The sequence below is a fragment of the Anolis sagrei genome, chromosome 1 (genome assembly GCF_037176765.1).
Source record: "Anolis sagrei isolate rAnoSag1 chromosome 1, rAnoSag1.mat, whole genome shotgun sequence".
NCBI classification, from domain to species: domain Eukaryota; kingdom Metazoa; phylum Chordata; class Lepidosauria; order Squamata; family Dactyloidae; genus Anolis; species Anolis sagrei.
Window position 1 is genome coordinate 143040488 of NC_090021.1, and position 26968 is coordinate 143067455.

Sequence of the window (26968 nt, forward strand, 5' to 3'; positions counted from 1 at the left end):
GGCCGCCCAGCTGTAACCATGGCATCAGGGGAGCGCGCCCCCTCTGCTGATTGGTTCTGGGAGCCGGATGCGGAAGGAGACGGGGCAATACGGCGCCAAAATGAAAACAGAAGGAGAACTGAGGGAAGCGATAGCTGATCTGGTCGTTGGCTAATCATTGCTGGTGAGTTGATCAATCGAAGGGCAAGGGCAGACTTGCAGGCCTAGCGTGCTTGTCCTCTACCAATCAGTACGTAGAAAAGTACTGACTAATATCAGCCTTCCATGTAAAAGGCGAGAAATATCCTGTCTACTGTCAATGGTTGTTGTTGTTGTTCATTCGTTCAGTCGCCTCCGACTCTTCGTGACCTCATGGACCAGCCCACGCCAGAGCTCCCTGTCGGCCGTCACCACCCCCAGCTCCTTCAAGGTCAGTCCAGTCACTTCAAGGATGCCATCCATCCATCTTGCCCTTGGTCGGCCCCTCTTCCTTTTGCCTTCCACTTTCCCCAGCATAATTGTCTTCTCTAGGCTCTGCTGTCTCCTCATGATGTGGCCAAAGTACTTCAACTTTGTCTCTAGTATCCTTCCCTCCAGTGAGCAGTCGGGCTTTATTTCCTGGAGGATGGACTGGTTGGATCTTCTCGCAGTCCAAGGCACTCTCAGAACTTTCCTCCAACACCACAGCTCAAAAGCATCGATCTTCCTTCGCTCAGCCTTCCCTAAGGTCCAGCTCTCACATCCGTAGGTTACTACAGGGAAGACCATGGCTTTGACTATGCGGATCTTTGTTGCCAGTGTGATGTCACTACTCGTTACTATTTTATCGAGATTGGACATTGCTCTCCTCCCAAGAAGTAAGCATCTTCTGATTTCCTGGCCACAGTCTGCATCTGCAGTCATCTTTGCACCTAGAAATACAAAGTCTGTCAGAGCCTCCACATTTTCTCCCTCTATTTTCCAGTTGTCAATCATTCTTGTTGCCATAATCTTGGTTTTTTTGATGTTTAGCTGCAACCCGGCTTTTGCGCTTTCTTCTTTCACCTTGATTAGAAGGCTCCTCAGCTCCTCCTCGCTTTCGGCCATCAGGGTGGTGTCATCTGCATATCTGAGGTTGTTAATGTTTCTTCCAGCAATTTTCACCCCAGCTTTGCATTCATCAAGCCCCGCACATCGCATGATGTGTTCTGCATACAAGTTAAAAAGGTTGGGTGAGAGTATGCAACTCTGCCGTACGCCTTTCCCAATCTTGAACCAGTCTGTTGTTCCGTGATCAGTTCTGACTGTTGCTGTTTGGTCCTTGTACAGATTCCTCAGGAGAGAGACAGGGTGGCTTGGTATGCCCATCCCACCAAGAACTTGCCACAGTTTATTATGATCCACACAGTCAAAGGCTTTAGAGTAGTCAATGAAGCAGAAATAGATGTTTTTCTGAAACTCTCTGCCTTTCTCCATTATCCAGCGGATATTGGCAATCTGGTCTCTCATTCCTCTGCCTTTTCTAAACCCAGTTTGAACGTCTGGCAGCTCTCGCTCCATGTATTGCTGGAGTCTTCCTTGCAGGATCTTGAGCATTACCTTACTGGCATGAGAAATAAGGGCCACTGTACGGAAGTTTGAGCAGTCTTTCGCATTTCCTTTTTTTGGTATGGGGATATAAGTTGATTTTTTCCAGTCTGATGGCCATTCTTGTCTTTTCCATATTTGCTGGCATATGGCATGCATCACCTTGACAGCATCATCTTTTAAGATTTTAAACAGTTCAGCTGGGATCCCGTCGTCTCCTGCTGCCTTGTTGTTAGCATTTTGGCCATCTTCCGACCTGGGAGTCCCATCTTCCAATGGCATACCGACATATCTCTGGTTGTACTGGTAATGACAGTCGTGGTTTTAACCCTGTTGTCATGTGTGTTTTATTGACTTGTTTTCATGTTTAGTTACGATAAAATTTTGTTTTAATTATTTGCATTTAATTTATTATGTATTTGTATTTTTAATGTGTACTGAATGGCATTGAATGGCTGCCGTTTATGTTGTAAGCTGCTCCAAGTCCCCAAGGGGAGATGGGATGGGATATAAATAAAGTTGACTTGACTTGTTGAGTTGGAATCCCTTTTCTTGTAACTTGAATCCATTGCATCAGACCCTTTCTCTGAAGGGGCTAAGAGCAAGCCTGCGCTATCTTCCACATCTTTTCAGATATCTGAAGATGACAATCATATCACTTTCAATCTTTTCAAGTATACCCATCTGCCTCAACTGTTCCTGATAGGGAACAGTTGAGGCATACCCTTCACTATCTTGGTCATTCTCATTACAGCTTGTTCACATCTGTCTTAAATTATAGTGTCATGATGTGTACATGGCATTCTAAATGGAATAGGGTGGTGTTGACATTTCTTTTGGAAATTTATTTATTTATTTATTTATTTGCAGTGTTTATATTCCGCCCTTCTCACTCCGCAGGGGACTCGGGGCGGATTACAGTGTATTCATATATGGCAAACATTCAATGCCAATTTTGACATACAACATATACAGACATACACAGAGGCTATTTAACTTTTTCTGGCCGCCAGGGGAGCTGTCGCTTTCATCTAATGAAGTACTTCTGCATTCCCCGCATGCTTTTGCTGGAATCTTTTTTATGGCCTCATAAATCAGTTAATTTAACCTCCCCACACAAGGTGGTACCTAATTTTCCTACTTGACAGATGCAACTGTCTTTCGGGTTGCAAAGGTCGACAACAGGCTACACAATTGGTTGGAAGCCCACTCCAACCCGGGCTGGCTTCGAACTCATGACCTTTTGGTCAGAGTGATCTTAATGCAGCTGACACTCAGCCAGCTGCGCCACAATCCCAGTGCTGTTTAAAAGTGTTGTTTAAAAGAGAGAATGGTTAGAGATTGGAAGGATTGCCCATTATTTTAATTGTACCTACAGATCCATTGAGAGTGCAGAGATGAGTGGTGAAACCAGTGGGAAGGGTTCTGGACGAGGAGGAAGCGGGTTTCAGAAGTGGAGAGGAAGAGGAGGATGGCCAGGAAGAGGAAAAGGACGTGGACAGAAAGGAGATTGGAAAAATGCTGCTTCAAAGCCGGTGTCTGGTATGTTAATTGCATAGGCTGACTTGTTTTATTGTCGTTTGCTGTTGAGACCTGATTATTAAAGGACTACCTTTAAGATGACATGAAGACGAAAAAAGTGTTATCTGCTAGTATAATGTATAACGGTTGAATACTGTGGTTGGGACACTGTGAAGAAATATAGACTGTTAATGAGGGGAATTCTAATGAAATCCCCTCTGTGTTTCACTGACAGTTAGTTTTATTACTGTTTTGGAATTAAGTGTAACTATGTAACCTTTTCCTCTTGAAACTAGGCATTTTTAAACAACTGTTACTTCACTAATTTTGTTCTTGGGGATAATTTTCAGCTCAACCTCAGCTCATTCAGACAACATTGGATCAAGTTATTCCTTATAGAGGCTGGAAACTGTATTTCTCGGAAGGTGAGCTTTCCTGCCTGCTAGATAGCTAAAAAGAAGTGGAAAATACTTTAGTTGTCTTCTTCAGTTTGAGTCATGATAAAAGTAAGCACTCTGTACTGTGGATTTATAAAACACTTGCTAATATTTTTCCCCTTCTTTCTATTTTTGAAGCTGGGGAAAGGTGCATTGTCTCTTTTTTACCACATCTCAGCCGTCCCACCTGAGGCAGATTATATAAATACACTTTGGACATTTTATTCAAATTTATTTTTGTCATTTGATTAATTGGTTTTTAAAAAAATCTACTTTGTGTTTTTATACAATAATTTTAATACCAAGTGCAACTATTTGAAAACAATGTATTGTCGAAAATGTTATTGAAAACATCTAATTTTTTGGATGATGATGTACTTTGTTGAGGAAATACAGTTGCTAATAAAGGAGATTTCTGGATTATATTTTAAGTCCTAAAGAAATGATTTTAATGCTGCTGAAAAATACTGTTTGGGGGCTTTAAAAAGGGATATATTTTCCTAAATAACAGATTTGGTTTATATCCCTTCACTTAAACATGCATGCTTTCAAAATCAAATAAAAGACATACATTTTTAAATACATGTGTTAATTTGTGGAAATTGTCCCAATTCAGTTTATGATGACAACTCCCCCTTTGTTCAGAAGACTGAAGCACTTGAAAAGTTTTTTATGTCTCGAATAGAGCTTTATGATAAGGTAAGGCTTTCTGTGATCTTTCCCACCCAAGTTCCTCTTTCTCTCAGCCTGCCGTTTTAAGACTTTTAAAATGGTATCCTACTGTAGATACTTTTGTTTTCTGAGGCTAGCTTGACAACCAGTGCAGCATTACCTCTGGCTTTTTTGAATACTTGGGCAAAGAAATGGCAGTGGCCATTTACATATTTTGTGTTAGCCTTCATTTAGTCTCATGCTGATCACAGCATTTCACAAGTGGAAAAGGGGAGTGCATAAGCGAAAGATTTCTGCCTGGTTAAAGGAATTAATTTAATCTGTTCAGATGGCTCAAATACATGAGCCAAACCATATGCATTATGAGGCAATTACACCATTTTATAAAGGCTTTAAAAAAATAGAACAATTTCTAAAACATTACATGTTTCTATGTATTCAAACATCTTTAAATGATGTTTTCCATATTTTTGTATACTGCAGTGGAGTGAAATTATTTTTCCCATAATGCTTAATGCAATAAGTACAAGTGGGATAAAGGCTTCTGAAATGCTGTGACCAATCATTTTTTACACAGTTTCATTTTACAGGATGAAATAGAAAGAAAAGGAAGCATTCTTGTGGATTATAAAGAGCTGATACATGATAAAGAAGTATTGGAATCAATACCTGATATTGCTGCTGAATTAAGGGATATGCCACAGAAAATACTGGATTGCATGGGCCTAGCCATACATCAGGTAAAAATGTTAAACGGATTGCAATTAATAGAATTCCAAGTATGAAATAATTTATGGAAGATGAGTATTATCTGGGGTTGGAATTAAAGATACAATCCATGCTTCTAAACTGTCTGTGATACTCTGGAAATACATTCTACTGGCTTCAACATGACTTTCTCCCAAGTAAATCAAGATGGAACTGTGAATCTGTTCTTGTCACTTTTTAAAGAAAACCCGAGAAATCAAATGTGTATGCATTAGAACAGAATTGGGAAGATTTCTCTATATGGTTGTCTTGTCTTTTCTGATTGGGTACTTGCCTGAGGAAAAAAGTGAACGAGACAAGAGAAAAGAACATGCACATTTTCTGTAGTAGTGCTTGACAAGATAAACTTACCTTATGTACCTCATCATACTAGAGAATGAATCCATTTTAAATCTGGTTTCTGCCTCCTGCAGAATTCTGGGCTTTGTAGTTTAGGGAGGGGCCTTTAACAGACTTACTAAACTACAAACCCCATAATTCTGCAGGAGGCTGAAACCGAATTTAAAGTGCATTCATTGTCTAGTGTGAAGAAGTAGATACTATTTGGGAATAGGTCTTAACTGAGTTCAGTGGAAGATAGCACTGAACTAGCATTGTAACTTGAATGGCATTTCGAAGGAGCAAGAAGCTAAGAGAATTTTAGGGAGTGGCCTCTATTTAAGTTTTGAAGGTCTTAATAAATTTTTATTTGTATACCGCCCTATCTCTCCAAAGGGACTCAAGGCAGTTTCCAACATATAAGGCAAAACATTCAATTTCCAGAAAGGAAAACCATACAGACAAATTAAAATAAACGTCATAAAACATAAAAACCTGCTAAAACATACACAAAAAATAGACCAATTTCATTATAACTCCATCAGATGGGTTCAAAATAAAAACTCAAACATAAATCCATAAGCCTGAAAGGAACTTTTTCCAATGCAAATCATTCAAGGAGCATAGGCAAAAACAGGAATCTTGAATCATGAACTTGGGAACCAAGACAGGAAAGCCATTCTTATGGCATGATTGTCTCCTCTGAAAAGCACAGAGTAAACTCCCCTTAATTTAAGCCTGACCAAAAAGCCATGAGATCATGCCAAATGCACCTGGGCTTCAAGGACTTCTCATGGATTCTCTTAGAATGTCTAATTAGTCTATTTTTCACTCCCTCCCTTCTCAGACTTAATCTGGCTTCTCAGAAAAACTCCCCATCGGTCGAAAGTTGTTTCACAAGGGAACTGAAATCTTCACTTTCTATTGCCTGGGAACGAGCACAGGAATGCCAAGCATCGGCATCCTCGGCCTGCCATTCTCTCTGGCCACTAGCAGACGCTTCACTTTGAAACCCATCAATTCCCTCATCCTCTGAAACATCAGAAAAATCCCCTGCCATTTGCTGAGCCACGACACCCCTTCCCTTCTTTTGTCTTTCCTGCAGGCGGACACCATGGTCACCCACTTCACGTCCTTCAACCCCGCTGGGACCATGTTTAACTTTACATGTGCAAGAGAGAACTGTTTGTTGTAATTCAGTTCTATGTATATTTAACAATGAAAGCTGGTAAATAAACTTACTTGACTTAAACAAAACTCTTAAAGGAACAGAAGTCTCATTGTGACATCATGCAAAGTGTCACAATTAGGAAATGTTTTCTAATTTTGGAGTAACCAGCACTCTTTGGCAGAGAATGATAAAAAACCTTGACAAAACTACACCTCCCGGGATTCCATAGCATTGAACCAGGGTAGTTAAAGTGGTGTCAAACTGCATTGATTGCTCATTGTAGATGCACCCCAAGTCTGCTATAGATGGGACTCTCAATAGTATGCAGACTTTAATTTCTAAAGGCAACACTATTTATTCTTACATAAATGATGAATTGTGGAGATTTTCTTGGGCATACATTTGCCTCTATTTATTATTCTCTAGGTGTTAAGCAAAGATCTTGAAAAGCATGCAGCAGAACTCCAGAAGGAAGAAGGGCTGCCCATTGATGAAGAGCCTATAATAAATGTACCTTATATTAATGCAAGGTAGCTATTATTTCAAATGTTTTCTTTCAAGACTGAAAATCGAATTTATGTTCAAGTCCCATAGAAATCAATGATGGAAGTTTGTGATGATTTCCTTAAAGTCTTATTGATCCCCACTTCTATAGAGGTCCAGCCTATCTATGTATGTTTACTCAGAAGAAAGTCTCAAGTAATATGCATAGCACAAGTGGGTTTTTGCACAGGACTAGGGGTGGCAAAGCAGGTTAAACTGGCTGCAGAACTTGCTGACCGGAAGGTTGGCAGTTCAGATCCATTGTTTTCCCTAGGTTCTGCCAACCTAGCAGTTTGAAAACATGTAAATGTGAGTACATCAATAGGTACCGCTTCAACGGGAAGGTAACGGCGCTCAATTCAGTCATGACAGCCATATGAGGAGGTGACTATGGACAATGCTGGCTCTTCAGCTTAGAAATGGAGATGAGCAGCCCCCCACCCCCCCCCCCCAAAATCAGACAGTACTAGACTTAATGTCAAGGGGAAACCTTTACCTTTACCAGTAATGCATGCACATATATATACTTGCATATATATGTATGTAAGCACATCCCCCCAGAGTTTGGCTTGACTAGACTTAATGTCAAGAGGAAACCTTTACCTTTACCTAGAGCTCCATGCCCCTCTAAATGCTGTTCGATTGCAAATGAGCCTTTCCTGTTATTGGCTATGCTGTCTAGGGCTAATTGGAGTTTCCAATATTTGGATGATCTCGTATTTCTCATCCTTGTTTTACAATTACTGATTTCTCTGAACGAGGAACATAGAATAATAGACTATACCTGATTTTTGTTTTTTATGGTGATGATTTTTAGAGTGTACAACTATGACCCGCTTACGCAACTTAAGAATATTCGAGCTAATTGCTATGGAAAATATATCGCTTTGCGTGGGACGGTTGTTCGTGTCAGTAATATCAAGCCCATTTGTACCAAGATGGCATTTATATGCAGCACCTGTGGAAATACTCAAAGCTTTCCTCTGCCAGATGGAAAGTATACTCTCCCTACAAAGGTAACACATCATTTTAAGTCTTTTTGAAGCCATTTTTAAAATTATTAGACAGACTTTAAACAATGCTAGTAAGTTTTGAAGCAGACTGGGATATTAGGTAAAGAAGGTTAGACTTCTGAAACAAACTTATTGTGCCTTCTAGTTCATAAACTTTTTGATATTTTACTGAATGATGATAAAAAAATATTGATATGAAAAAAAAATGTTTGAAGGGAAGGAAACATTCATGCAAACAGTTTTGTTAGATTGTTGTGAGTTTTCCAAGCTGTATGACCACATTCCAGAACCATTCTTTCCTGACGTTCAAAATGAACTGGCTACCAGTATTTTAAAAAACTCCAAAATCAGGACAAGTAAATAAAGAACAACACTCAGGAGAATTCCATACAGGAAACACTCAGGGCCAGCAAACACCTCCCAACAAAGGATCCCCCAGGCAGGAAGCAGCCAGGCTTTGAAGCTGCAAGGCCAATATATGCTTATCAAGGCGGCCAATTACAACATTCACACTTGTCTCTAACATGCAAGAGGCCTTTCCCCCACCCTGGACGTTCCACAGATTTATAAACCCCACTTTTCTAGTTTCCAACAGATCTTACAACCCGAGGATGCCTGCCATAGATGTGGGCAAAATGTCAAGAGAGAGTGCATCTGAAACATGGTCATACAGCCCAGAAAACTCACAGCAACCCAGTGATTCCGGCCATGAAAACCTTCAACAACACAGTTTTGTGGGAACTCAGATGCTGCAATATGGATTTATTTTTCTGCTAAATTTTAATATGTGGAGGTTTTTTTCAGTGTCCTCTCCCTGAATGCCATGGACGATCATTCACTGCAGATAGAGGTTCTCCTTATACCGTTACAGTGGATTGGCAGTCTATTAAGTAAGTACTTTTAGTGTCATCTTCTTTAAAATCTTGAATATATTTCATGAGTATTTTAAGATTTTTTTTCAGATACGGTAATCTTTGCCTTAAATAAAAACACAGATTTTTCCTGATTTTTTTAAATCACTACATCTTTAAACTGTAATGTCTTTTTAAAAGATGAAGTTTTTAATCTGAAGTTGTATTGAAAGAAAATATTTCCCATTCATAAATTCCATGTACTTTTCCTCCTCGTTCCATAAATCAACAATAATGAATTTATTACTTGTGGCAGGTTCTTGAATCTAAACCCATGGATACGATCGAACCATTGTACTACATAACCACAGCAAATATAGCTGGAACTGACATTCTTTATGCATTCTTTTTTCATATACATTTTAATAGTGTATTTTGTGCTGTTTCTTATGTTTGTTTGTTTGTTACTTTAAAGTGTAGTTTTCTATGTGTATTTTTTAAGATGTATTTCATTTCAAGTGTATATAGCAATTTTAAAAATATGCTGTTAGGCATGGAATTGGGATAGAGGAGGTAACAGACAAAGAATATAAATGTTGATTATTGTTGTGTTGTGAAAATGAAAGTATTATACTGTATGTTCTAGGATTCAAGAGCTCATGTCAGATGATCAACGAGAGGCTGGTAGAATTCCTCGCACTATTGAATGTGAGCTGACTCAGGATCTAGTGGACAGCTGCGTCCCAGGCGATGTGATTACCGTTGCAGGAATTGTCAAAGTAGCCAACACGGAAGAAGGTGCGGGATATCTATTCATAGTTCTTCAAGGCTCATATTTTTGCAACTGTTGTTTCTTTTGGGGGGCTACTTAAACCAAACTGTTAAAGATGCTGGTACAAGATACCAGCCTAAAACATAGTAACATCTATTACTATATCTTGGCCACGGTAGTCCACGCTCTGGTTACATCCCGTTTAGACTACTGCAATGCTCTCTACGTGGGGTTGCCTTTGAAGACGGCTCGGAAGCTCCAACTAGTCCAACGTTCGGCAGCCATGATACTAACAGGAGCGGAGCGCAGGGAGCATACCACTCCTCTGCTGCGCCAGCTCCACTGGCTGCCGATCTCTGTCTATCAGTCCTCCAGGACCCTGAGATCTTCTGGGGAGGCCCTGCTTTCTATCCCGCCTGCTTCACAGGTGCGGCTGGCGGGGACGAGAGACAGGGCCTTTTCTGTGGTGGCCCCTCGGCTGTGGAACGCCCTTCCCATGGAGGTAAGATCAGCCCCCTCACTAATGGTGTTCCGAAGAAGATTAAAAACTTGGATGTTCGAACAGGCATTTGGTTAATCAGTGCATTGAATGTGACGATTACAGGAATGGAAATATGGACGACGAATTTGGATCATGACTCTAGTGATGAGAAGCATTGTGTTGTTATTGTTGTGTAATACTGTATATTGTGCTTTTGTGTTTTGAATTGTATATTGTGATTGATTTTACCCTTGTTGTAAACCGCGTTGAGTCGCCGGTTAGGCTGAGAAACTGCGGTATACAAGTAAAGTAAATAAATAAATAAATAAATAAATAAATATATCTGTGATTATTGTTTAGTGCAGAAATAGCTGAAGCAGTTACTAATTTCTATGTGTGAGGTTTTATTTTATTTTATTGCCTGCACAGTCAATGATAAGTCTCCGCTCACAGTCCATTTAAGACGCAGGGTTATTCCCTCAAGTAAAAGCTAGATCTGCTCAGATGGATCAATGGTTCTCAATCTGTGCCTGCCCAAATGTTTTGGCCTTCAACTCCCAGAAATCCTAACAGCTGGTAAACTGGTTGGGATTTCTGAGAGTTGTAGGCCAAAATTCCTGGGGAGCTACAGGTTGAGAACCACTGAGATAGAGGGTTCATGCAACCCTTGAGATGTTGTTGCCCTACAAATCCCAGCAGCCTTAGTCAACATAATCAATGGTGGGGAGTTGCAGTTTGGAGTTACACTTCAACAACATATGGAACAGTGGTTCTCAACCTGTGTGTCCCTACACAGTTCCACATTCGTAAAACTAATAGAAAAGTGTCATCGTGATTGCGTTTATTGTAATTTTATATTGTTGTGTATTCATATGTGTTATGTAATTATGATGTTGTTGTTTATTGTTCGCGTTTTCAGTTTTATTCTGCTGTAATTTGTTGTCTGGGCTTGGCCTCATGTAAGCCGCCCCGAGTCCCCAGCGGGGAGATGGTGGCGGGGTATAAATAAAGATGATGATGATGATGATTATTATTATTATTATTATTATTCTAAAACTGTGGGTGAGGCCGCCTAACAAAAGGAGCTTGGATTTATACAGTTCCACCACAGGGCTCTATGGCAAGAGTTTTCAGAGCAGGTTTGCTTTGCCTTCTCTGATGCTGAGAGTGTGTGCCTTGCTACAATATCCATCGGGTTTCCTTGGCTAAATTGGGGGTCCTTCAGTGTCATAGTTCAGTGCTCAAACTTCTATACCACATTGGCGGTCTATTTATCCAATGTGAACAAGCTACTATGTACCATTTCCTACACTGATGCAAGTAGTATGGAGTACTGTATTTTACCGCATAATGGTCTCATTTTTAATCTTTTTGTTTTTTTACTGAAAAAAGGGCATCTATTAAGCAGTGGAAAAAGTCCCGCTAGTCAAGTGAAGCCCCATAACTGGAATAACATCCCCCCCCCCCAAAAAAAAGAGGGGGTGACTTATATGATGAAAATATGATGAAATACAGTATGTATCTTTAAAAATAAGCACATTAATTTTAAAAGTTTAACTTTACTCCTTAGAGATGAATAATCTGGTTGTGTTTTTTTTTTAAAAAAACCCATGTTATATATTTGACCAATATTTAAAATTAAATTCACATTTACCCTAATCCATGTAAATTATATCACCATATAGAGACATTATCATATTGCCTGTTTTGTTCATTTAACAGGTGCATCTAGAAATAAAAATGATAAATGTGTCTTCTTGTTGTACATCGAAGCAAACTCTATCAGTAATACCAAAGGACAGAAGGCCAAGAACTATGAGCATGGCATAAATAATCAATCCTGCATGGAATTTTCGCTTAAAGATCTGTATGCAGTCCAGGAGATACAAGCTGAAGAGGACTTGTTCAAGCTCATTGTCAAGTATGGTTTTTCTTCTTCTTGCATATGGGTTTCAGCATCCTACATTATTAATCCAGAAGTGGCTTGCAGTTTCTCAAATTGCTCCTGAGAGGAAAAAAAATCCAAATTGTTAATTGGTTTTAAAAGCAGGGCCACGTTAGTGATGTAATCAATTGTGATTGAATCCTAAACCCAAGTACATTATTAGATATACATGTAAGTTCTTTGCATGCCTCAAAGTGTGATTAAAGGGGAGTTTTCTGTATGAAATGTGGAAGCATCACAATACATACAGTACCTGAACTTTCTGGTAGAATGTGTTCAAAATTGCGTTGAACCCACATTTAAAGCTTGACACATTTCATTGTGTGTTCTGCCTCTAAATAAAAACAAAGACATTTGTAGACCTTTTTTTGTTGTGTCCTGCAAATGCTATTTATCTCCACCACAAGTGAATCCTTTCTTTTCAATTTTATGTTAAGATGCCTCTATCCCCATCTCTCTTGCCTTTTGGTAATGATAAATCTTAGTATCAGATTCATCTTTTCTTCCTTGCACAGACTTAGAAAGTTTCACAAGGAAAGAATAAAAAGCAACCACTGTAATTCTTAAGATGTATAGAGTTTAAGCAGATAATAAATGTGAGAGGTTGTAGTAACATGTCAGCAGTGCCCCCTAGAGAACATTTTCTTGATGCTCACAACAGAGTATTTTCTGTCCTTAAAAAATAGCCTTCATGAATTCCTTTGTCAGACTGACCCTTCTCATCCACATTGGCTATTCATAATGGATGGTAAAAGTGACCTCAAAAAAACTTTAAAGTAGATCACTTACATCAGAAATGGAGCTTCTCTAAGTTGGTTGAAAAATAGCTTGTTTTCTTAGACCAGGTGTCCTCAAACTAAGGCTGGGGGCTGTATACAGATCGATCCTAGGCAGGAATCATGCCCCTTTTGTGCTACTTGAATGGCACCTGGTCTCCTAGGAAACCCTCAAGGGGTAGGGTAGGATGTCATCCTTGCCTTTTATGACTTCACAAAGACTGTAGGCAGTGCCATCTTAGCCATAGCTGCGGTATTTGCAGATGCAAGAGCACAAGAACAGACTTTTGTTTTGAAGGGTTTTCCTTTTAAATCTTACTTGTGACCCCAGTTTCACCTGGAATACTGAATTAGAACAATATGTTTTCTATTTCCCTTACCTGGGAGGGGATGGGTGAGCACCAAGTGAAGGATAACAAACGGATTGCGCTAGGTTTTGAGCCAAAATTAAAAATGTCCATTCTGTGATCCTTGGAATCCAAACTATTGTCAAATTGACAGTATGAATTAGCTCTAGACATCTAATACTGCCATAGGAAGGATAACAAGATTAAGTCATCGTTGTGCCACTAATATATCGCTATAAATGTCCATAAATCCAGCTTACTGTTAAACAGTTAACGCCAACAAAAATTGTTCACTTACAGATCTCAGTGGAAGTCATTTAATATTTTAAATTGAAAGTCTTTAACTTTGTCAGGTCTATGGTGCTAGTTGTGTTTTATGGCTTTGGATTACTGGTATTTAGAAATTACATGTTGATATTTTCAATAAGGGAGTAATAGTTATGTGACCTGTAGTTCTTCTAACTTTATTTTTGCAATCAAGATTATGAGCAGAGCTATGAGCAAGCCTTAATCATTCCTTAAAAGGAAACAAGGAGGCAATGCAGATAAAGTTTAGCATCTAAAAAGAAATCAGTATTATTTTGTAAATATCATTTTCTTATTTGGGCTTTCAGTGATCTCCTGTGCAGTTTTATGGTTTGTATAGTCTTTTAATTAGTTTTAATGTCTTTTATATTTAATGTTATAACTTTACACGTTGTTTAATTGCTTTAAAATAGCTTTTTATATACTTCCTTTATCAAAGTGCTGCATAATTTTTTAAACTGTGTTGATTATAAGCATGTTGTTAGGTACCTTGTGTCTTATTACTGGGAGAAGAAAGGTGGACTATAGATGTATATAGTAGTGGTAGTAGAATTGTTGTTGTTATTTTAATATTTGTATGCTATGCATTTTAAATTAAATGTAATGCTGTGAGTCTTGATCAAGAGATAAAAACAGGGTATAAATATAATAATGATAATGAGCAAGTGTGAAATGAAAAAAACCAGACTAGGATTCTGTGGGGAGTATTTCATGGCACATAGGCTTCAAATTTCAGTTTAATAGTACAGAATGTGCATTACTTGAGCAAAAACTAAGGATTAACATTGTATTTCAATATTTTTCTTTCATTAGCTCTCTCTGTCCAACAATCTATGGTCATGAGGTAAGGACATCCCAGAGAGAAACTGAAACCTGTGTTTGAAATGCTTTTCTGGCAAATTTATTTATTTATTAATAGTATTTATATTCCGCCCTTCTCACCCCAAAGGGGACTCAGGGCGGATCACAGAACACATATATGGCAGACATTCAATGCCGTTATACACTGACAAGACAGACAACTGTACATAGATAGAGCTATATATAGGCTTTTCCCATCTTCGGCATATTGGAGGCTTGTACTCGGTTCCTGCCGTGGGAGTGGGGGGATGCTGTCGCTCCATCTTCCCTGCCAAAGAGCTTTGTTCGTAAATTTCCTCCTTGATCGAATTGCCAGCATTTTTCTGACATTTCCTTATGGGTGCCTTAAATACCACCCCTATTCATCTACTCACATTTGCTTTTGAACTGCTAGGTAGACAGAAGCTGGGCTAAAGGCCAGGAGCTCACCCCAACCCAGGATTCAAACTGTTAACCTTTCGTTGGGCAAGCTTTACTGCAAATATTGGTTAACCTGCTGTTCTAAAGCCCAGCCCTAGAAAGTACAAAGATACATTTGAAATGCTTTGTTTCTGAATTAACTTTATTATATCTGTTGACTGGTTGACTGGTTAGCAGCAATAAGGGATGTGTAATAGTACTGTGTAGGATTTGGACTTCTGTTATTTTTGTATTCCCCTGACCTTGCTTGATTTCTTAACATTAAAAGCAAAATGTTTATTCATACAGTATGATCTAGGCCTTTTTTGAAGCCAATTATGAAAATGCATAATGATCTGCAGGGTACTAATTAATATTGGCCATTATTAACTATTTCAAAGGGGGTTGGGAGAGAGAAAGAAATGGGAGAGAAAGATGCTTTTTGGATTTTATGCTAGTCTTAGAGATTTTGTCAATATTTTGGAGGGAATTTGGAGATTGCTGTTCTGTCTTCTGTAAACTAACTTCATGGAAGCAAAACAGTGAGGCCCTCAGCATTTTGTTTCCTTAGAATCCTAGAATAATAAAGTTGGAAGTGACTACATGGGCTATCTAGTCCAACCCCTGCCATGCAGGAAAAGAACAATCAAAGCACCTCTGACAGATTTCCATCCAGGCTCAGTTTAAAAGTCTTCAAGGAAGGAGATTCCACTGGACTCCGAGGCAGAGAGTTCCACTGCTTACTGTCAGGAAGTTCTTCCTAATGTTCAGGTGGAATCTACTTTCCTGTTTCCTACCCTTTGTATTTTCATCCTTTTACTTGAAAGCTAGGATTCCTGGCTTCCTTTCAAAGAAATCTGGATGACATGCTGCCATTGTGACATAATCCAATCCTTTGTATGTCACTCTTTCATTTTACAGATCGTGAAAGCTGGTTTAGTACTGGCATTGTTTGGAGGATGTCAGAAGTATGTGGATGATAAGAACAGGATTCCCATTCGAGGAGACCCACATCTCCTGGTGGTTGGAGATCCAGGACTGGGCAAGAGCCAGATGTTGCAAGTATGGGTTCATTTAATAATGCAGGAAACGTCTTTTTTTGCTGAACTTCAAAGTTATTTTTAAAGTGTACTGCAGCACTTGATATATATTAATTTCAACATAAGAAAATGTCATATAAAATTCCTTTGACATTTTAGTTTGTTTTAGTAGAACGGTAAATTTTTAGTGTGTTTTTTCTGTTGTTTCATTAGGCTGTGTGCAACATTGCACCTCGTGGTGTATATGTATGTGGCAATGCCACTACTACATCAGGCCTGACAGTAACTCTGTCCAGAGACAGTTCATCTGGTGATTTTTCTTTGGAAGCTGGTGCCCTAGTGCTTGGAGATCAAGGTACTATATTGATGTACTTTTACCTGGATAAGGAAGATTTAAGGGTCGCTTATTAATTGTAGCAAAAATAGGCACAGAACAGAGTGTTCTCCTTCAGAAGCATACTCTTAAACTGATAAGCATATATAAATATTTGTTTAAGAGATAAGGGGTTGGCTATTGTTGTGTGTGTATGGAACTTTTTGACTTAAGTCATTTAGAACAGGTTTTTCTAGATAATTTTCCAGCTGAATGTTAAATTCTGGGCACTATTTGGTTCTGAAAAAACAAAGCGATTTTAAAGCCATTTTTAAAATATAAAAATATGTTCTGATTGCCAGAGATAAGAATATTTATTTATAGTATTTCTGTGTTAGCCTTCATCTCCCAAAGGCTTCCAGGATAATGAATAAATGAAAACCAATTGAAATAATACAGAGAAGAAAACATTTTATAATACATTAAAATGCTCTTTTAAAACTCCTAAAAGCAATCTGAAACAAACCAATATTTGGTTTTGAAACACTTAAACCAGCACTATCAAGCACTGAATGCACTGTTTAGGCTGTTGAGAGTTTTAAAGAGATGGGCCAAGGCTACTCCCACTGTTGAGGTGCCACTATAGAGAAAGCACTGTTACATGTATGCACCAATCTGATCTCATGAGATATTGGGACACACAATAGGGCTTCCTCTGAAGATCTCAGATTTCTGGCAGACTTGTATGGGAGGAATCTATCAGATATCCTGGTTTGCAGCAGTTTAGGGATTCGTATATCAGGGCTTCTTACACCTTTTCATTCGAGACCCCCTTTGAGTGGAGAAATTTTTATGTGATCCTGGATATATAGCTATATAAAATAGGTATACAATAAAACATTTATTGACAATAAACTAGCATTTGTAAGGCTTGCTAAACAGGCTGATTTTTCTTTTTATGAAGTACAGCTGAAGCACTTTCTGCAGAGGCCACACTGCACAACAGATTTGTGCTGTGGTGGCACAATGGGTTAAACCCTTGTGCCGTTGAACTGTTGAAGGTTGGCAATTCAAATCTGCGGGACAGGGTGAACTGTTAGTCCTAGCTCCTGCCAACCTAGCAGTTCAAAAACATGAGAATATGAGTAAATAAATAGGTACTGCTTCAACAGAAAAAGTCAAAGAGCCTCTCCAAGCAATCTTGCTGCCTCACATGACCAGGAGGTGAACGCAGGCTCCTCGGCTTGAAAATTGAGAAAGCATTTCCCCAAAGCCCGAGATGAGCACCATTTCTAGAAGCCGGAAATGAAAGGAGAAGCTTCTGCCTTTGTTTGTGTTTGTGTGTCTCATTGTATATGATTGTAAAGGTATTGAATGTTTGTCTATGTATGTAAATGCTGTAATCCGCTCCGAGTCCCCTAGGGGAGAAATGCAAATAAATGTGTATTATATTAATCAAACCCACAAATATTCAAATTTGCAAGTGAAACTCACAAATGTGAAGGGCTGACTGGATTAGGAGATGGATTTAGGCGATTAATAGGCATAACCCCTTTCCTCAAGAAAAGAGCCACAGATCGAGATCCCAGATAATTTGTTTCTCCCTAAAAACCATTACAACAAGCTCTCAGAGGAGCTCTCTCTGCTATCTGTTTTAAAAGAAAGACATTAATATAAATAAAGTGCAATATTATTCATTATTATTTACAACCTCCACCATCCAGTTGACGAGTCTTCCTCTGGCAGCTTTAATTAGTCAGGATGGCTGTGTGCCTATCAGTTCCAATTCAAAAGTCTGCTTTCGTATGTCCTCCTAAAAACCCTTCATTTGGCACCTTTCATTTGTTTATTGTGAGTGCACTGGGGGGACATCTCTGCCAAATCATTTTCCATTTTTGCAAATTTGTTTTAGGTATTTGTGGAATAGATGAGTTTGATAAGATGGGGAGCCAGCACCAAGCCTTGTTGGAAGCTATGGAGCAGCAGAGTATCAGTCTTGCTAAGGCTGGCATTGTTTGTAGCTTGCCGGCGAGGACATCCATTATAGCTGCAGCAAACCCCGTTGGAGGACACTATAATAAAGCCAAAACTGTGTCTGAGAATTTAAAGTAAGTTCCTAGTAAATGTCTGTCGTGTAGTTTGCAGGGGTGGAGAATTTTTAATTAAGAAATTACATTGTTTTGTAATGCATGTTAAAAGCTTTAAAACCCCAAATTTGGTGTGTGAAGTGCTTTCGGGTATGCCTTGCTTGCAGAGAGATTTGTTGTGCTCAATTCTTGGATGCACACCAATATTATATCTGTCCTGTTTTTCCCCATATGTAGAATGGGGAGTGCTCTCTTGTCCCGATTTGACTTGGTGTTCATACTTCTGGATATTCCAAATGAAGATCACGACCATTTGCTTTCTGAACACGTGATGGCAATGAGAGGTGGAAAACAGTCTGGATGCAGCAGTGCTGTGGTGACTCGCCCAAACTCTCAGAATTCAAATAGATCACTCCTTGAAGTAGTTTCAGACAAACCATTATCAGAGAGATTAAAGGTAGCATGTTATGTTCAAGTTTTTTCCCTCAATATTATCTCATATTACCATAAAATTAATGGAGGGTGCTTTGATAAGGATATGCTTTGGCAGTATTTCTCTTTCATTCTAAAAAGAAATCCAGAAGAGGGGCGACTTAGCATGTAGCACAGAGATCCCCATATCTCCTAATAATTTCTCATGGCTAATTTTGTGTGAGGAGTCTAAAATGAGTTACCATCTAAATTTGTTTTGCTGTTTCTTCTTTATTGATTTCTCTCCCCGCCACCCACATTTCTCCCAAAATGAGATTCAAGGTGGATATTTATTTATTTTTACATGCTTTTAAAATGCATTTGCATACAAGGGATGCTTTTTTGCATCACTCTGAAACATCTTGATATCATAAATCTCTCTTTAGTTTCCTATTTATCATCAGCTTTCTTTTATTTTCCATCAGTTGTCATTTTTCTATTTCTTTTCCTTCTTCACAATATGTTTTCCCTGCCCAACTATTAAATATCCTTTTTTTGCCATCTGCTGTTCTCTTGTGCGTGTTGTTTGTTCTTTTTTGTTTTGTCTTTGTTGTTTACCATTCACACTCATGTATAAGTCTACCTGATGCATGTAACCAGACAGCAAATTTTGCATTCAATATTGCGGATTTTGATATGACCTGTGGATATGTCAAGGGTCATTTGCGGAAAGCACCACTTCTGTTTAAGTCTACCTGATGCATGTAACCAGATAGCAACTTTTAAACTTTTTAACATTTTATCTCATACCTCAAGCATAGGCCCGCCCTCTGTGTCTGGTTTAACTATGCTGTTCTATATTGTTGATTTTGTTATTTCATATTTTGTTATGATGTATTTTTTATTGTGTGTTTATTATTCTGCAATATTTTGGGTTTGGCCTCATGTTAGCCGCCCCGAGTCCCCTTTGGGGAGATGGTGGCGGGTTATAAATAAAGTGTATTAAATAAAGTGTATTATATTCTGCCTTTAGGCCAGATGTTCAAAAATGGCTTGGTAGAATGCTAAGTATTCGTTATATATGATTTATGTTTTTACAGCTGCTTTTTTCTCAGCTTGGACTAAGTCCCCATCTGAGCTGCTCACAATAGGGAGGAGGCAATTTACTTGTGAGTAAGCAAGGGGGAGGTCACCACCAGCCAGCCCGTCCCCCTTTTACTCAGACTGCCTCCTGTCTCATCTGTTACTGTCACTGTGACTGTTCCTTCCTTGGCTGTTTGGGCCCTGTGATTTAGCTCATTCTCTAGCTCTGGTAGACTGCTCCTCTTCTCTGCTTCTCAGGTGGCGTGATAGCTCCAGTGAACTTGAAGGTTGGCCATTACGGGACAACATAATCGTGGCAGTGAAGGCCCTAGAGGCCATTGTGCCACCTGGAGCTTGAGGAGAGGGATGTTCCGCTGCCACCAGAGCCAGAGAAGGAGCTGGAATAGGAGAGTAAGCATAGGGCCTTGCTAGTCAAGGAGGGAACAGTAGCAGTATCACCAGGAGGCAGCTTGGCAAAGGATCATGAAAAGTGATTTTGCACTTGCTTACTCATGTATAAACTGCTCTGAACAACTCACAAAGGAAGGTGATTAGTCCATCCTGGGAGGACCCAAAAGAAACACCGAGCCCCTCTATTCTCTCCGCCACAGCAAGGAAGCCGCTGTTTTTCTATCCAATCATTCAAAAAAACAAAAAACAAACAAACACCCTGAATTTGAATTACATCAGAGAAGGGTACTTACATGGAACAGTGTATAAATCAACTCAGTTTTTAGAGGGGTTTTTAAATTTATACCTGAATATATATGGTAGTTCTTCTTAGGTTTTTTTGTTCAGTGTTAAAAGAATGGATGCCAACAAGGATGTAATAACTCTGAGTTAGGAGAATTAGTGTGAATGTGATCAGAGTTCACCCTAGGACTTTCAGTTCTAACATGGTGACTACTGCAGCCCATATCTGATAGTCTTCTTGTGCAGGTCAGCCAAATGAAACCTTCTAACACCCAAACTTTGCTTTTATTGGGGTGTTGTGTGGTTTCTCAGCTGTATGACCATGTTTTAGCAGCATTTTCCCCTGATGTTTCACCTGCATCTGTGGCTGGCATCTTCAGAGGATCTAGCCAGCTACAGGAGAAACATCAGGAGAAAATGCTGGTGGAACATGGTCATACACCCTGGAAACCACACAACATCCAAGTGATTCTGGCCTTGAAAGTCTTCAACTATGCTTTTGTTGTTAGGTCATTCCAGGAGAAAGTTTTGACCCCATTCCGCACCAGCTGCTCAGAAAGTACGTTGGTTATGCCCGGCAGTATGTGCAGCCCAGGCTCTCCCCAGAAGCTGCTCAGGTCCTCCAGCAATTCTACCTTGAGCTCCGACAGCAAAGTCAACGAGCAGATGGCACCCCCATCACCACCCGGCAACTAGAATCATTAATACGTCTTACGGAGGTATCTTTTTTCTATTTTATTTGTTAGACAGGAGTTTGGCAATGATTAATGATTGCAGAGAAATTCATGGATTTTAATCTGGGCATGATCGGTGGAAAAGACAGTGCAAACAGATCCTATGAAGTTGCTCTAAAAACTCGTTAGTGCTAGGTTAGGCATTACTTGGTATGCCTAACCTAGCACTATTTATTCTGTTTAGTTCAAAAGTCTTTTTTTGAGTCCTTATGGTCTCTGTGTAAAAAAGTATGACTTGTTACTCAAGAATAGCTTCTTTCATCTATTCTTCATGCCTTCATTCCAGTCATTAGCAAGATAATACATAGACCATTTTAGCACTCAATTTAGCAATTATTATTTCATGAATACAGTTCAGCAAGTGCATTGGCAGAACCTTTTAAAAGAAACAACAACTGATTTCATGAAATTCAGTAACCAGAATGAAATATTCCAAAGCTCAAATTGTAGAATATATCTATATTGTTTAGAGCAGCCTTTCTTGTCCTTTTTTTCCTTCAGATGAAGCCTTGAAATAATATCCAGGTTGAAAATTATTATCATACAAAGTGAAGACAGCTTTCCAATCATGATCTCTATCTAGGAACTTTTAGTGACCTCTCATAGACCCCTAGGATTCCCGAAGTCTGTTGTTGAGTACTATGTATACTTCAGTATAAGACAAGTTTCTCAGCCCTTTTTAATGGCAGACCCACCCTCCAGCTTATACTTGAGTGAGGGTCCTTTTTGTCTTATATTCAGGTTGACTTATATTCGGATCAGCTTATACTTGAGTATATAGGTTGGACAGTCTTATCTTAAATTGCAGTTTTAATATTCAAAATATTAAATATTCAAAAACATTTAACCTACTGATACCCCAATTAATTGAGCCCCAGTGGCACAGTGGGTTAAACCGCTGAGCTGCTGAGCTTGCTGACCGAAAGGTTGCAGGTTCAAATCCGGGGAGCAGCGTGAGCTTCTGCTGTCAGCCCCAGCTTCTGCCAACCTAGCAGTTCAAAAACATGCAAATGTGAGTAGATCACAGGAAGGTAATGGCGCTCCATGCAGCCACATGACCTTGGAGATGCCTATGGACATTGCTGGCTCTTCAGCTTAGAAATGGAGATGAGCACCATCTTCCAGAGTCGGACACGACTGGACTTAATGTCAGGGGACAATCTTTACCTTACCCAAATTAATGTAATTTTATTGGTATCTATTTTTATTTTTCTCTGCATTTCTCACCCTGATCTTATACTTGAATCAGTAAGTTTTCCCAGTTTTTGTGGTAAAATTAAGTGCCTCAGCTGATACTCGAGTATATATGATAACTCTGTTTTACAATAACAAAAACTGTACAGCTCATGAGCCATATTTAAAACCCTTAGTGTTACCTCAAGTCCCTCCCAACTTACCAGTCACTTTAGGTCCCACAGACCTAAAATAGACTGGGAGAGAGGCAAAAAGTTTGTGATGCAACTGGACTGTTTTAAGACATTTTCCCACCAGAGAGGTGTCAAGATATGAGGTCCAGAGTCAGACAGATGCATGTGAGAATGAAAGAAAAACGAGTTAGTTGTTAAATAACATTACTGTCACTTTAATTCTGTTTTTCGTTTAAGGCACGATCGAGATTAGAATTAAGAGAAAAGGCTACCAAAGAAGATGCTGAGGATGTTGTGGAAATAATGAAATACAGGTAATTGTATTCTAGATTGCAATTACTTGAGATCTTGGGAGTGTGTATATTCCTCTCTATGATTTTTAAACCTGTGATGCTTTCTTTGCAGACACCCCTACCCCTTCATTTATTTGTTTTTACATTTTTAAAAACTCAAAATGCCCCACAAATCCAATAACAGCTCTGAGACCAGTTTTGCAATCTTTTGAGCCCCTCCTGCTTATTTTAGGTCCAGGAGCTGCCTTTTATTCAAAACAGTTTCTGAATCACTACTGGTGTGGAAAATAGTTGTCTTGGAATGAAACAACTGGGTTAATAAAGATGGCATTGCCTTGACACTGCAGAAGAGAAGGCTGAGAGGAGATATGATGGCCATGTATAAATATGTGAGGGGAAGTCATAGGGAGGAGGGAGCAAGCTTGTTTTCTGCTGCCCTGGCAACTAGGACACAGTGGAACAATGGCTTCAGACTAAAGGAATGGAGAACACCAGAACACGAGGAAGAACTTCCTAACTGGGATTGCTGTTCAGCAGTGGAACTTTCTTACCTGGAGTGTGGCAAGGCTCCTTCTTTGGAGGCTTTTAAGCGGAGGCTGGATGGCTATCTTTCGGGGTGCTTTGAATGCAGTTTTCTTGCTCCTTGGCAGGTAGACTGGATGGCCCAACTCTATGATTCCTGTATCTACAGGGGTTATGGCCATTTCCAATTTCTAAAGACAATTCAGGGTATGACTCTCATGGGGGCCACATAAGAGCTGTAAGCATTGCCACAATTTCTCCTTGATTAATCATAACTAGAGTAAGGCAAAAATTTGTGGAGTGCTAATACGCATGTGGAGTTCTTTGAAAGCAGGTGTTTTTTACATTTGCTTCCGTGATCCACACCCGGACTTGTTAGGTATGTGTAGCTGTCTCTTCCACAAGAATGAATGTGCTTATCTGCTCCATGACCCATTTGCAGATCAGAGATGCTGGTTTGGAGTGGTAGTTAGGCACTGTGTTTTTTCATGCAAATAAGCCAATTATTATAGTCAGTAGCAACTGAAGACAAGATGTGGTTCCCACATGGTCACTGCATCCTGATCCTTGTGGATTCCATAGTTGCTGAAAATTAGTCTTCAGTATTTTCCATTCCTGCTGTAGACAGAGCTTATTGTGCTACGCATTAGCCTCTGCTGTGTATAAAGCTGCTACTATGCCCTTTTATGAAACTGCAGATATCATTCTTTCTGTTACAGAGGTCATACCACAGTCTTGTTTTTAAAAACTGAGGCTTCAAACCAGTATGACTAAGTGCCACAAGCATTATGTTTGAAATACAGTCCCCTGCCTGGTTTGCAGTTTTCCTTTCAGTGTTATTGATTGTATTTTCTATTTTCTTTCCTTAAGCATGCTGGGGACTTATTCTGATGAGTTTGGGAAGCTGGATTTTGAGCGCTCTCAACACGGTTCAGGAATGAGCAACAGGTCACAAGCAAAGAGATTTGTTTCGGCCCTCCATGGCATTGCAGAAAGAACCTACAACAACCTCTTTGAGTTTCAACAGCTTCGGCAGATTGCAAAGGAAGTAAACATAAAAGTAAGGCAAATTAAAAACAACACATATTTGGGAAGGATGAAATTAGCTGTTGGTGTCATTACTTGAGTAACTTTAGGCACTTTACTTCTAGAAATTGAAAATTTAATCATATTGCTGCATCTTTGACTTTTGTCCTATCAATTTGGAAATGTATTGATTCATCATTTTGCACCTGAATATGAAACCTTGTTTCTTATACTATGTAACAGAATGTGAAAAAAATCTGTTCCTGGTTTGAAAGTGTTATTTCCTGTTTAATTGTGTGGTACTTACTTTGAAAGTAGTTGTTATATGCCAGAAACTTGGTTTTTGTAGCTGCCACAAACTATTTTGAATTGATTAAGACTCTATATTTATTGAAAAACTATAATAAAATGTGCTACGGAATGTCTTGCAAAAACAAAGTTTTTGCAGTTTAATAAACTTTTTTCCATGTTTTAATGATGGAACCAATTAGTAAATGACATTTATAACCCAGAAACAGAAATTGTGTTACATGGTATTATAAGACATTTCTTCTTTGGGCAGACTAATGCCCATACTACATCTAGCAATTTGGTGATTTCTTTCTGTAGTATTTTATTGCATGTACACTGAAAATTGGGATAAAATTATTCTCTTTAGATATATTTGAAGTTTTAAATATTTCCCAGCTTCTTAAAGGGAAGGATTTTTAAATACATATTTCATGAACAGTTTTTCTTTTATTTAGGTAATTCCTCTGTTGTATTTTACAGGTGACTGATTTTGAAAATTTCATCAGCTCTTTAAATGATCAGGGCTATTTCTTAAAAAAAGGTCCTAGATTATATCAGCTTCAGACAATGTGAAGGAATTTAACAAATGGAAAAATGAAGAGATGTATTGGAGCAGGACCAGAAGAGATCAACAACAAAGGGTAATATGACTGATATATTCCAGCCAAGTCTTTGATGCAAAGCCCTGTTTAAAACCAATTGTACCAGTATTATTACTGTAATAGCGCAAGCAGAATAACTGCACAGCGATTATTGACACAGTATTGTCATAGTGGAGAAAACTGCTTCAGCTACCATTGGTATTTTCTAATGCTAAAGGCATCAACAAATGAAATGGATGACTGGCTTAGTGTTTTATTTCATCTTCAAAAGGCGCTATAAGAAAGCAAATAGGTGGCTGTGAGTTTTCTGCACTTTATGGCCATGTTCCAGAAGCAGTCTCTCTTGACATTTTGCCCACATCTATGGCAGCTATCCTCAGAGGATGCCTGCCATAGATGTGGGTGAACATCAGGAGAGAATAGAGAGAATGCTTCTGGAACATGGTCATAAAGCCTGGCAAACTCACAGCAACCCAGTGATTCTGGCCGTGAAAGCCTTCAACAACACACCAAAAGTAAATTACTTTCCCTATTCAATGACAGTCCAAAACATCAATTGCAACTGCACTAATCCAAGATGTTTGGTGGAGTTCAGTGGTTATATTGAAGGAAACAAATGTATGAATTCAGATAATTCAGCTTCATACTTTTTTTTCATTTCCCTCTTGTTAGGGGTGTAAATCACATTGGTTTTGCATGTTAGGCTTCATTCCTTACCAATGACTGTGACTACTGGGCTTTGTAGTCAATTATTTCGATGACTGCATTATTCTTACCCTTTTTCTAACTATAGCTTGCTGATTCAGCTATTGTAGTAATTTACATATAGCAGTATAGAGGAAAGAGCAAGAAAACCATGCTACATGTGGCAGCAAAGAAGAAAGTGTGGAACTCTTAACTATTCTTTAATTATTTTCCTCTGAAAAGAGACATTTTAATATACTGTAAATATTAGTATTATTAACCATAATATTTTTGGATGCAAAATGTCAATATTTAATGTTTCTAAGTGTTCCTGTTGAACTCTAAAATGTAACAAATTGCTTGAACAAAAGAAATGTGTATATATTTACAGGTATATTGTAACAACTACATTTTTAAACTACAAAGGTAAACTGTTTGCATGATGAGTGGGGTTCTGAGTGTTCTTAAATAAGCAAAACTGCCTTAAAAAGGGTACAACATTGGATTATTTAAAACCAGTAATGAATAAAGAGAAGTCTAATGTGTTAAAAGACTGGCATTTATTATGATACTAGCTTGGGTACTCGGCGTTGCCTGTTATTAGAAGTCATTTTTTTATTTTACAAAATGCAAAGATTGTGGGTGTACTACAACTCACATCATGCCAGATCAACCCCCTGAAACTCCATCAATACTTAGTTATGTGGGGCAAATCTGCTCTAGATGCATCATCGGTGGGGTTCAGTATGCTCTCCAGCTGCAGGATGAATTACAATTTCCACCATGGTGGGTTAGTCCCGTCAAATACCTCCATTACGTTCAGTTGGTCATGGAGGTTCTGTGTGCCAAGTTAGGTCCAGGTCCATCATAGATGGGGTTTGCTGTGTTCTTTGATTGCAGATGAACTATAAATCCCAGTTCCTACAACTAACAAATGCCAAGGCCAATTCCACCAGGTGAATTATAATTCCTATAAATCAAAGTTAATTTTCCCCAAAGCCCTCCTGGTTTTTTGTTGGTCATAGGGGGTTCTGTGTGCTAAGTTGGGTCCAGGGCCATCATTGGTGGGGTCCACAGTGCTCTTTGATTGCAGGTG

At 39.0% G+C, this 26968-nt stretch overlaps 1 protein-coding gene across 2 annotated transcripts; it reads left to right on the top strand.

Moving 5' to 3' along the window:
• On the top strand, positions 1–26423 carry MCM8 (minichromosome maintenance 8 homologous recombination repair factor). Of its 2 annotated transcripts, XM_060786088.2 has the most exons (19): positions 1–163; positions 2924–3087; positions 3417–3491; positions 4120–4202; positions 4766–4915; positions 6859–6962; positions 7793–7991; positions 8793–8878; positions 9486–9637; positions 11815–12013; positions 14280–14310; positions 15648–15788; positions 15980–16121; positions 17992–18187; positions 18404–18623; positions 20863–21072; positions 22692–22768; positions 24140–24329; positions 25067–26423. In XM_060786088.2, exons 2-19 carry the CDS (start codon positions 2943–2945, stop codon positions 25157–25159), a joined length of 2493 nt encoding a protein of 830 aa, XP_060642071.2. In that variant the 5' UTR covers positions 1–163; positions 2924–2942; the 3' UTR covers positions 25160–26423. The 2 variants fall into 2 exon arrangements, with proteins under 2 accessions (XP_060642071.2, XP_060642079.2); XM_060786096.2 differs by lacking the exons at positions 1–163; positions 2924–3087; positions 3417–3491 and having other exon boundaries at positions 4143–4202; positions 4753–4915.
• Positions 26424–26968: the final 545 nt, after the last annotated feature.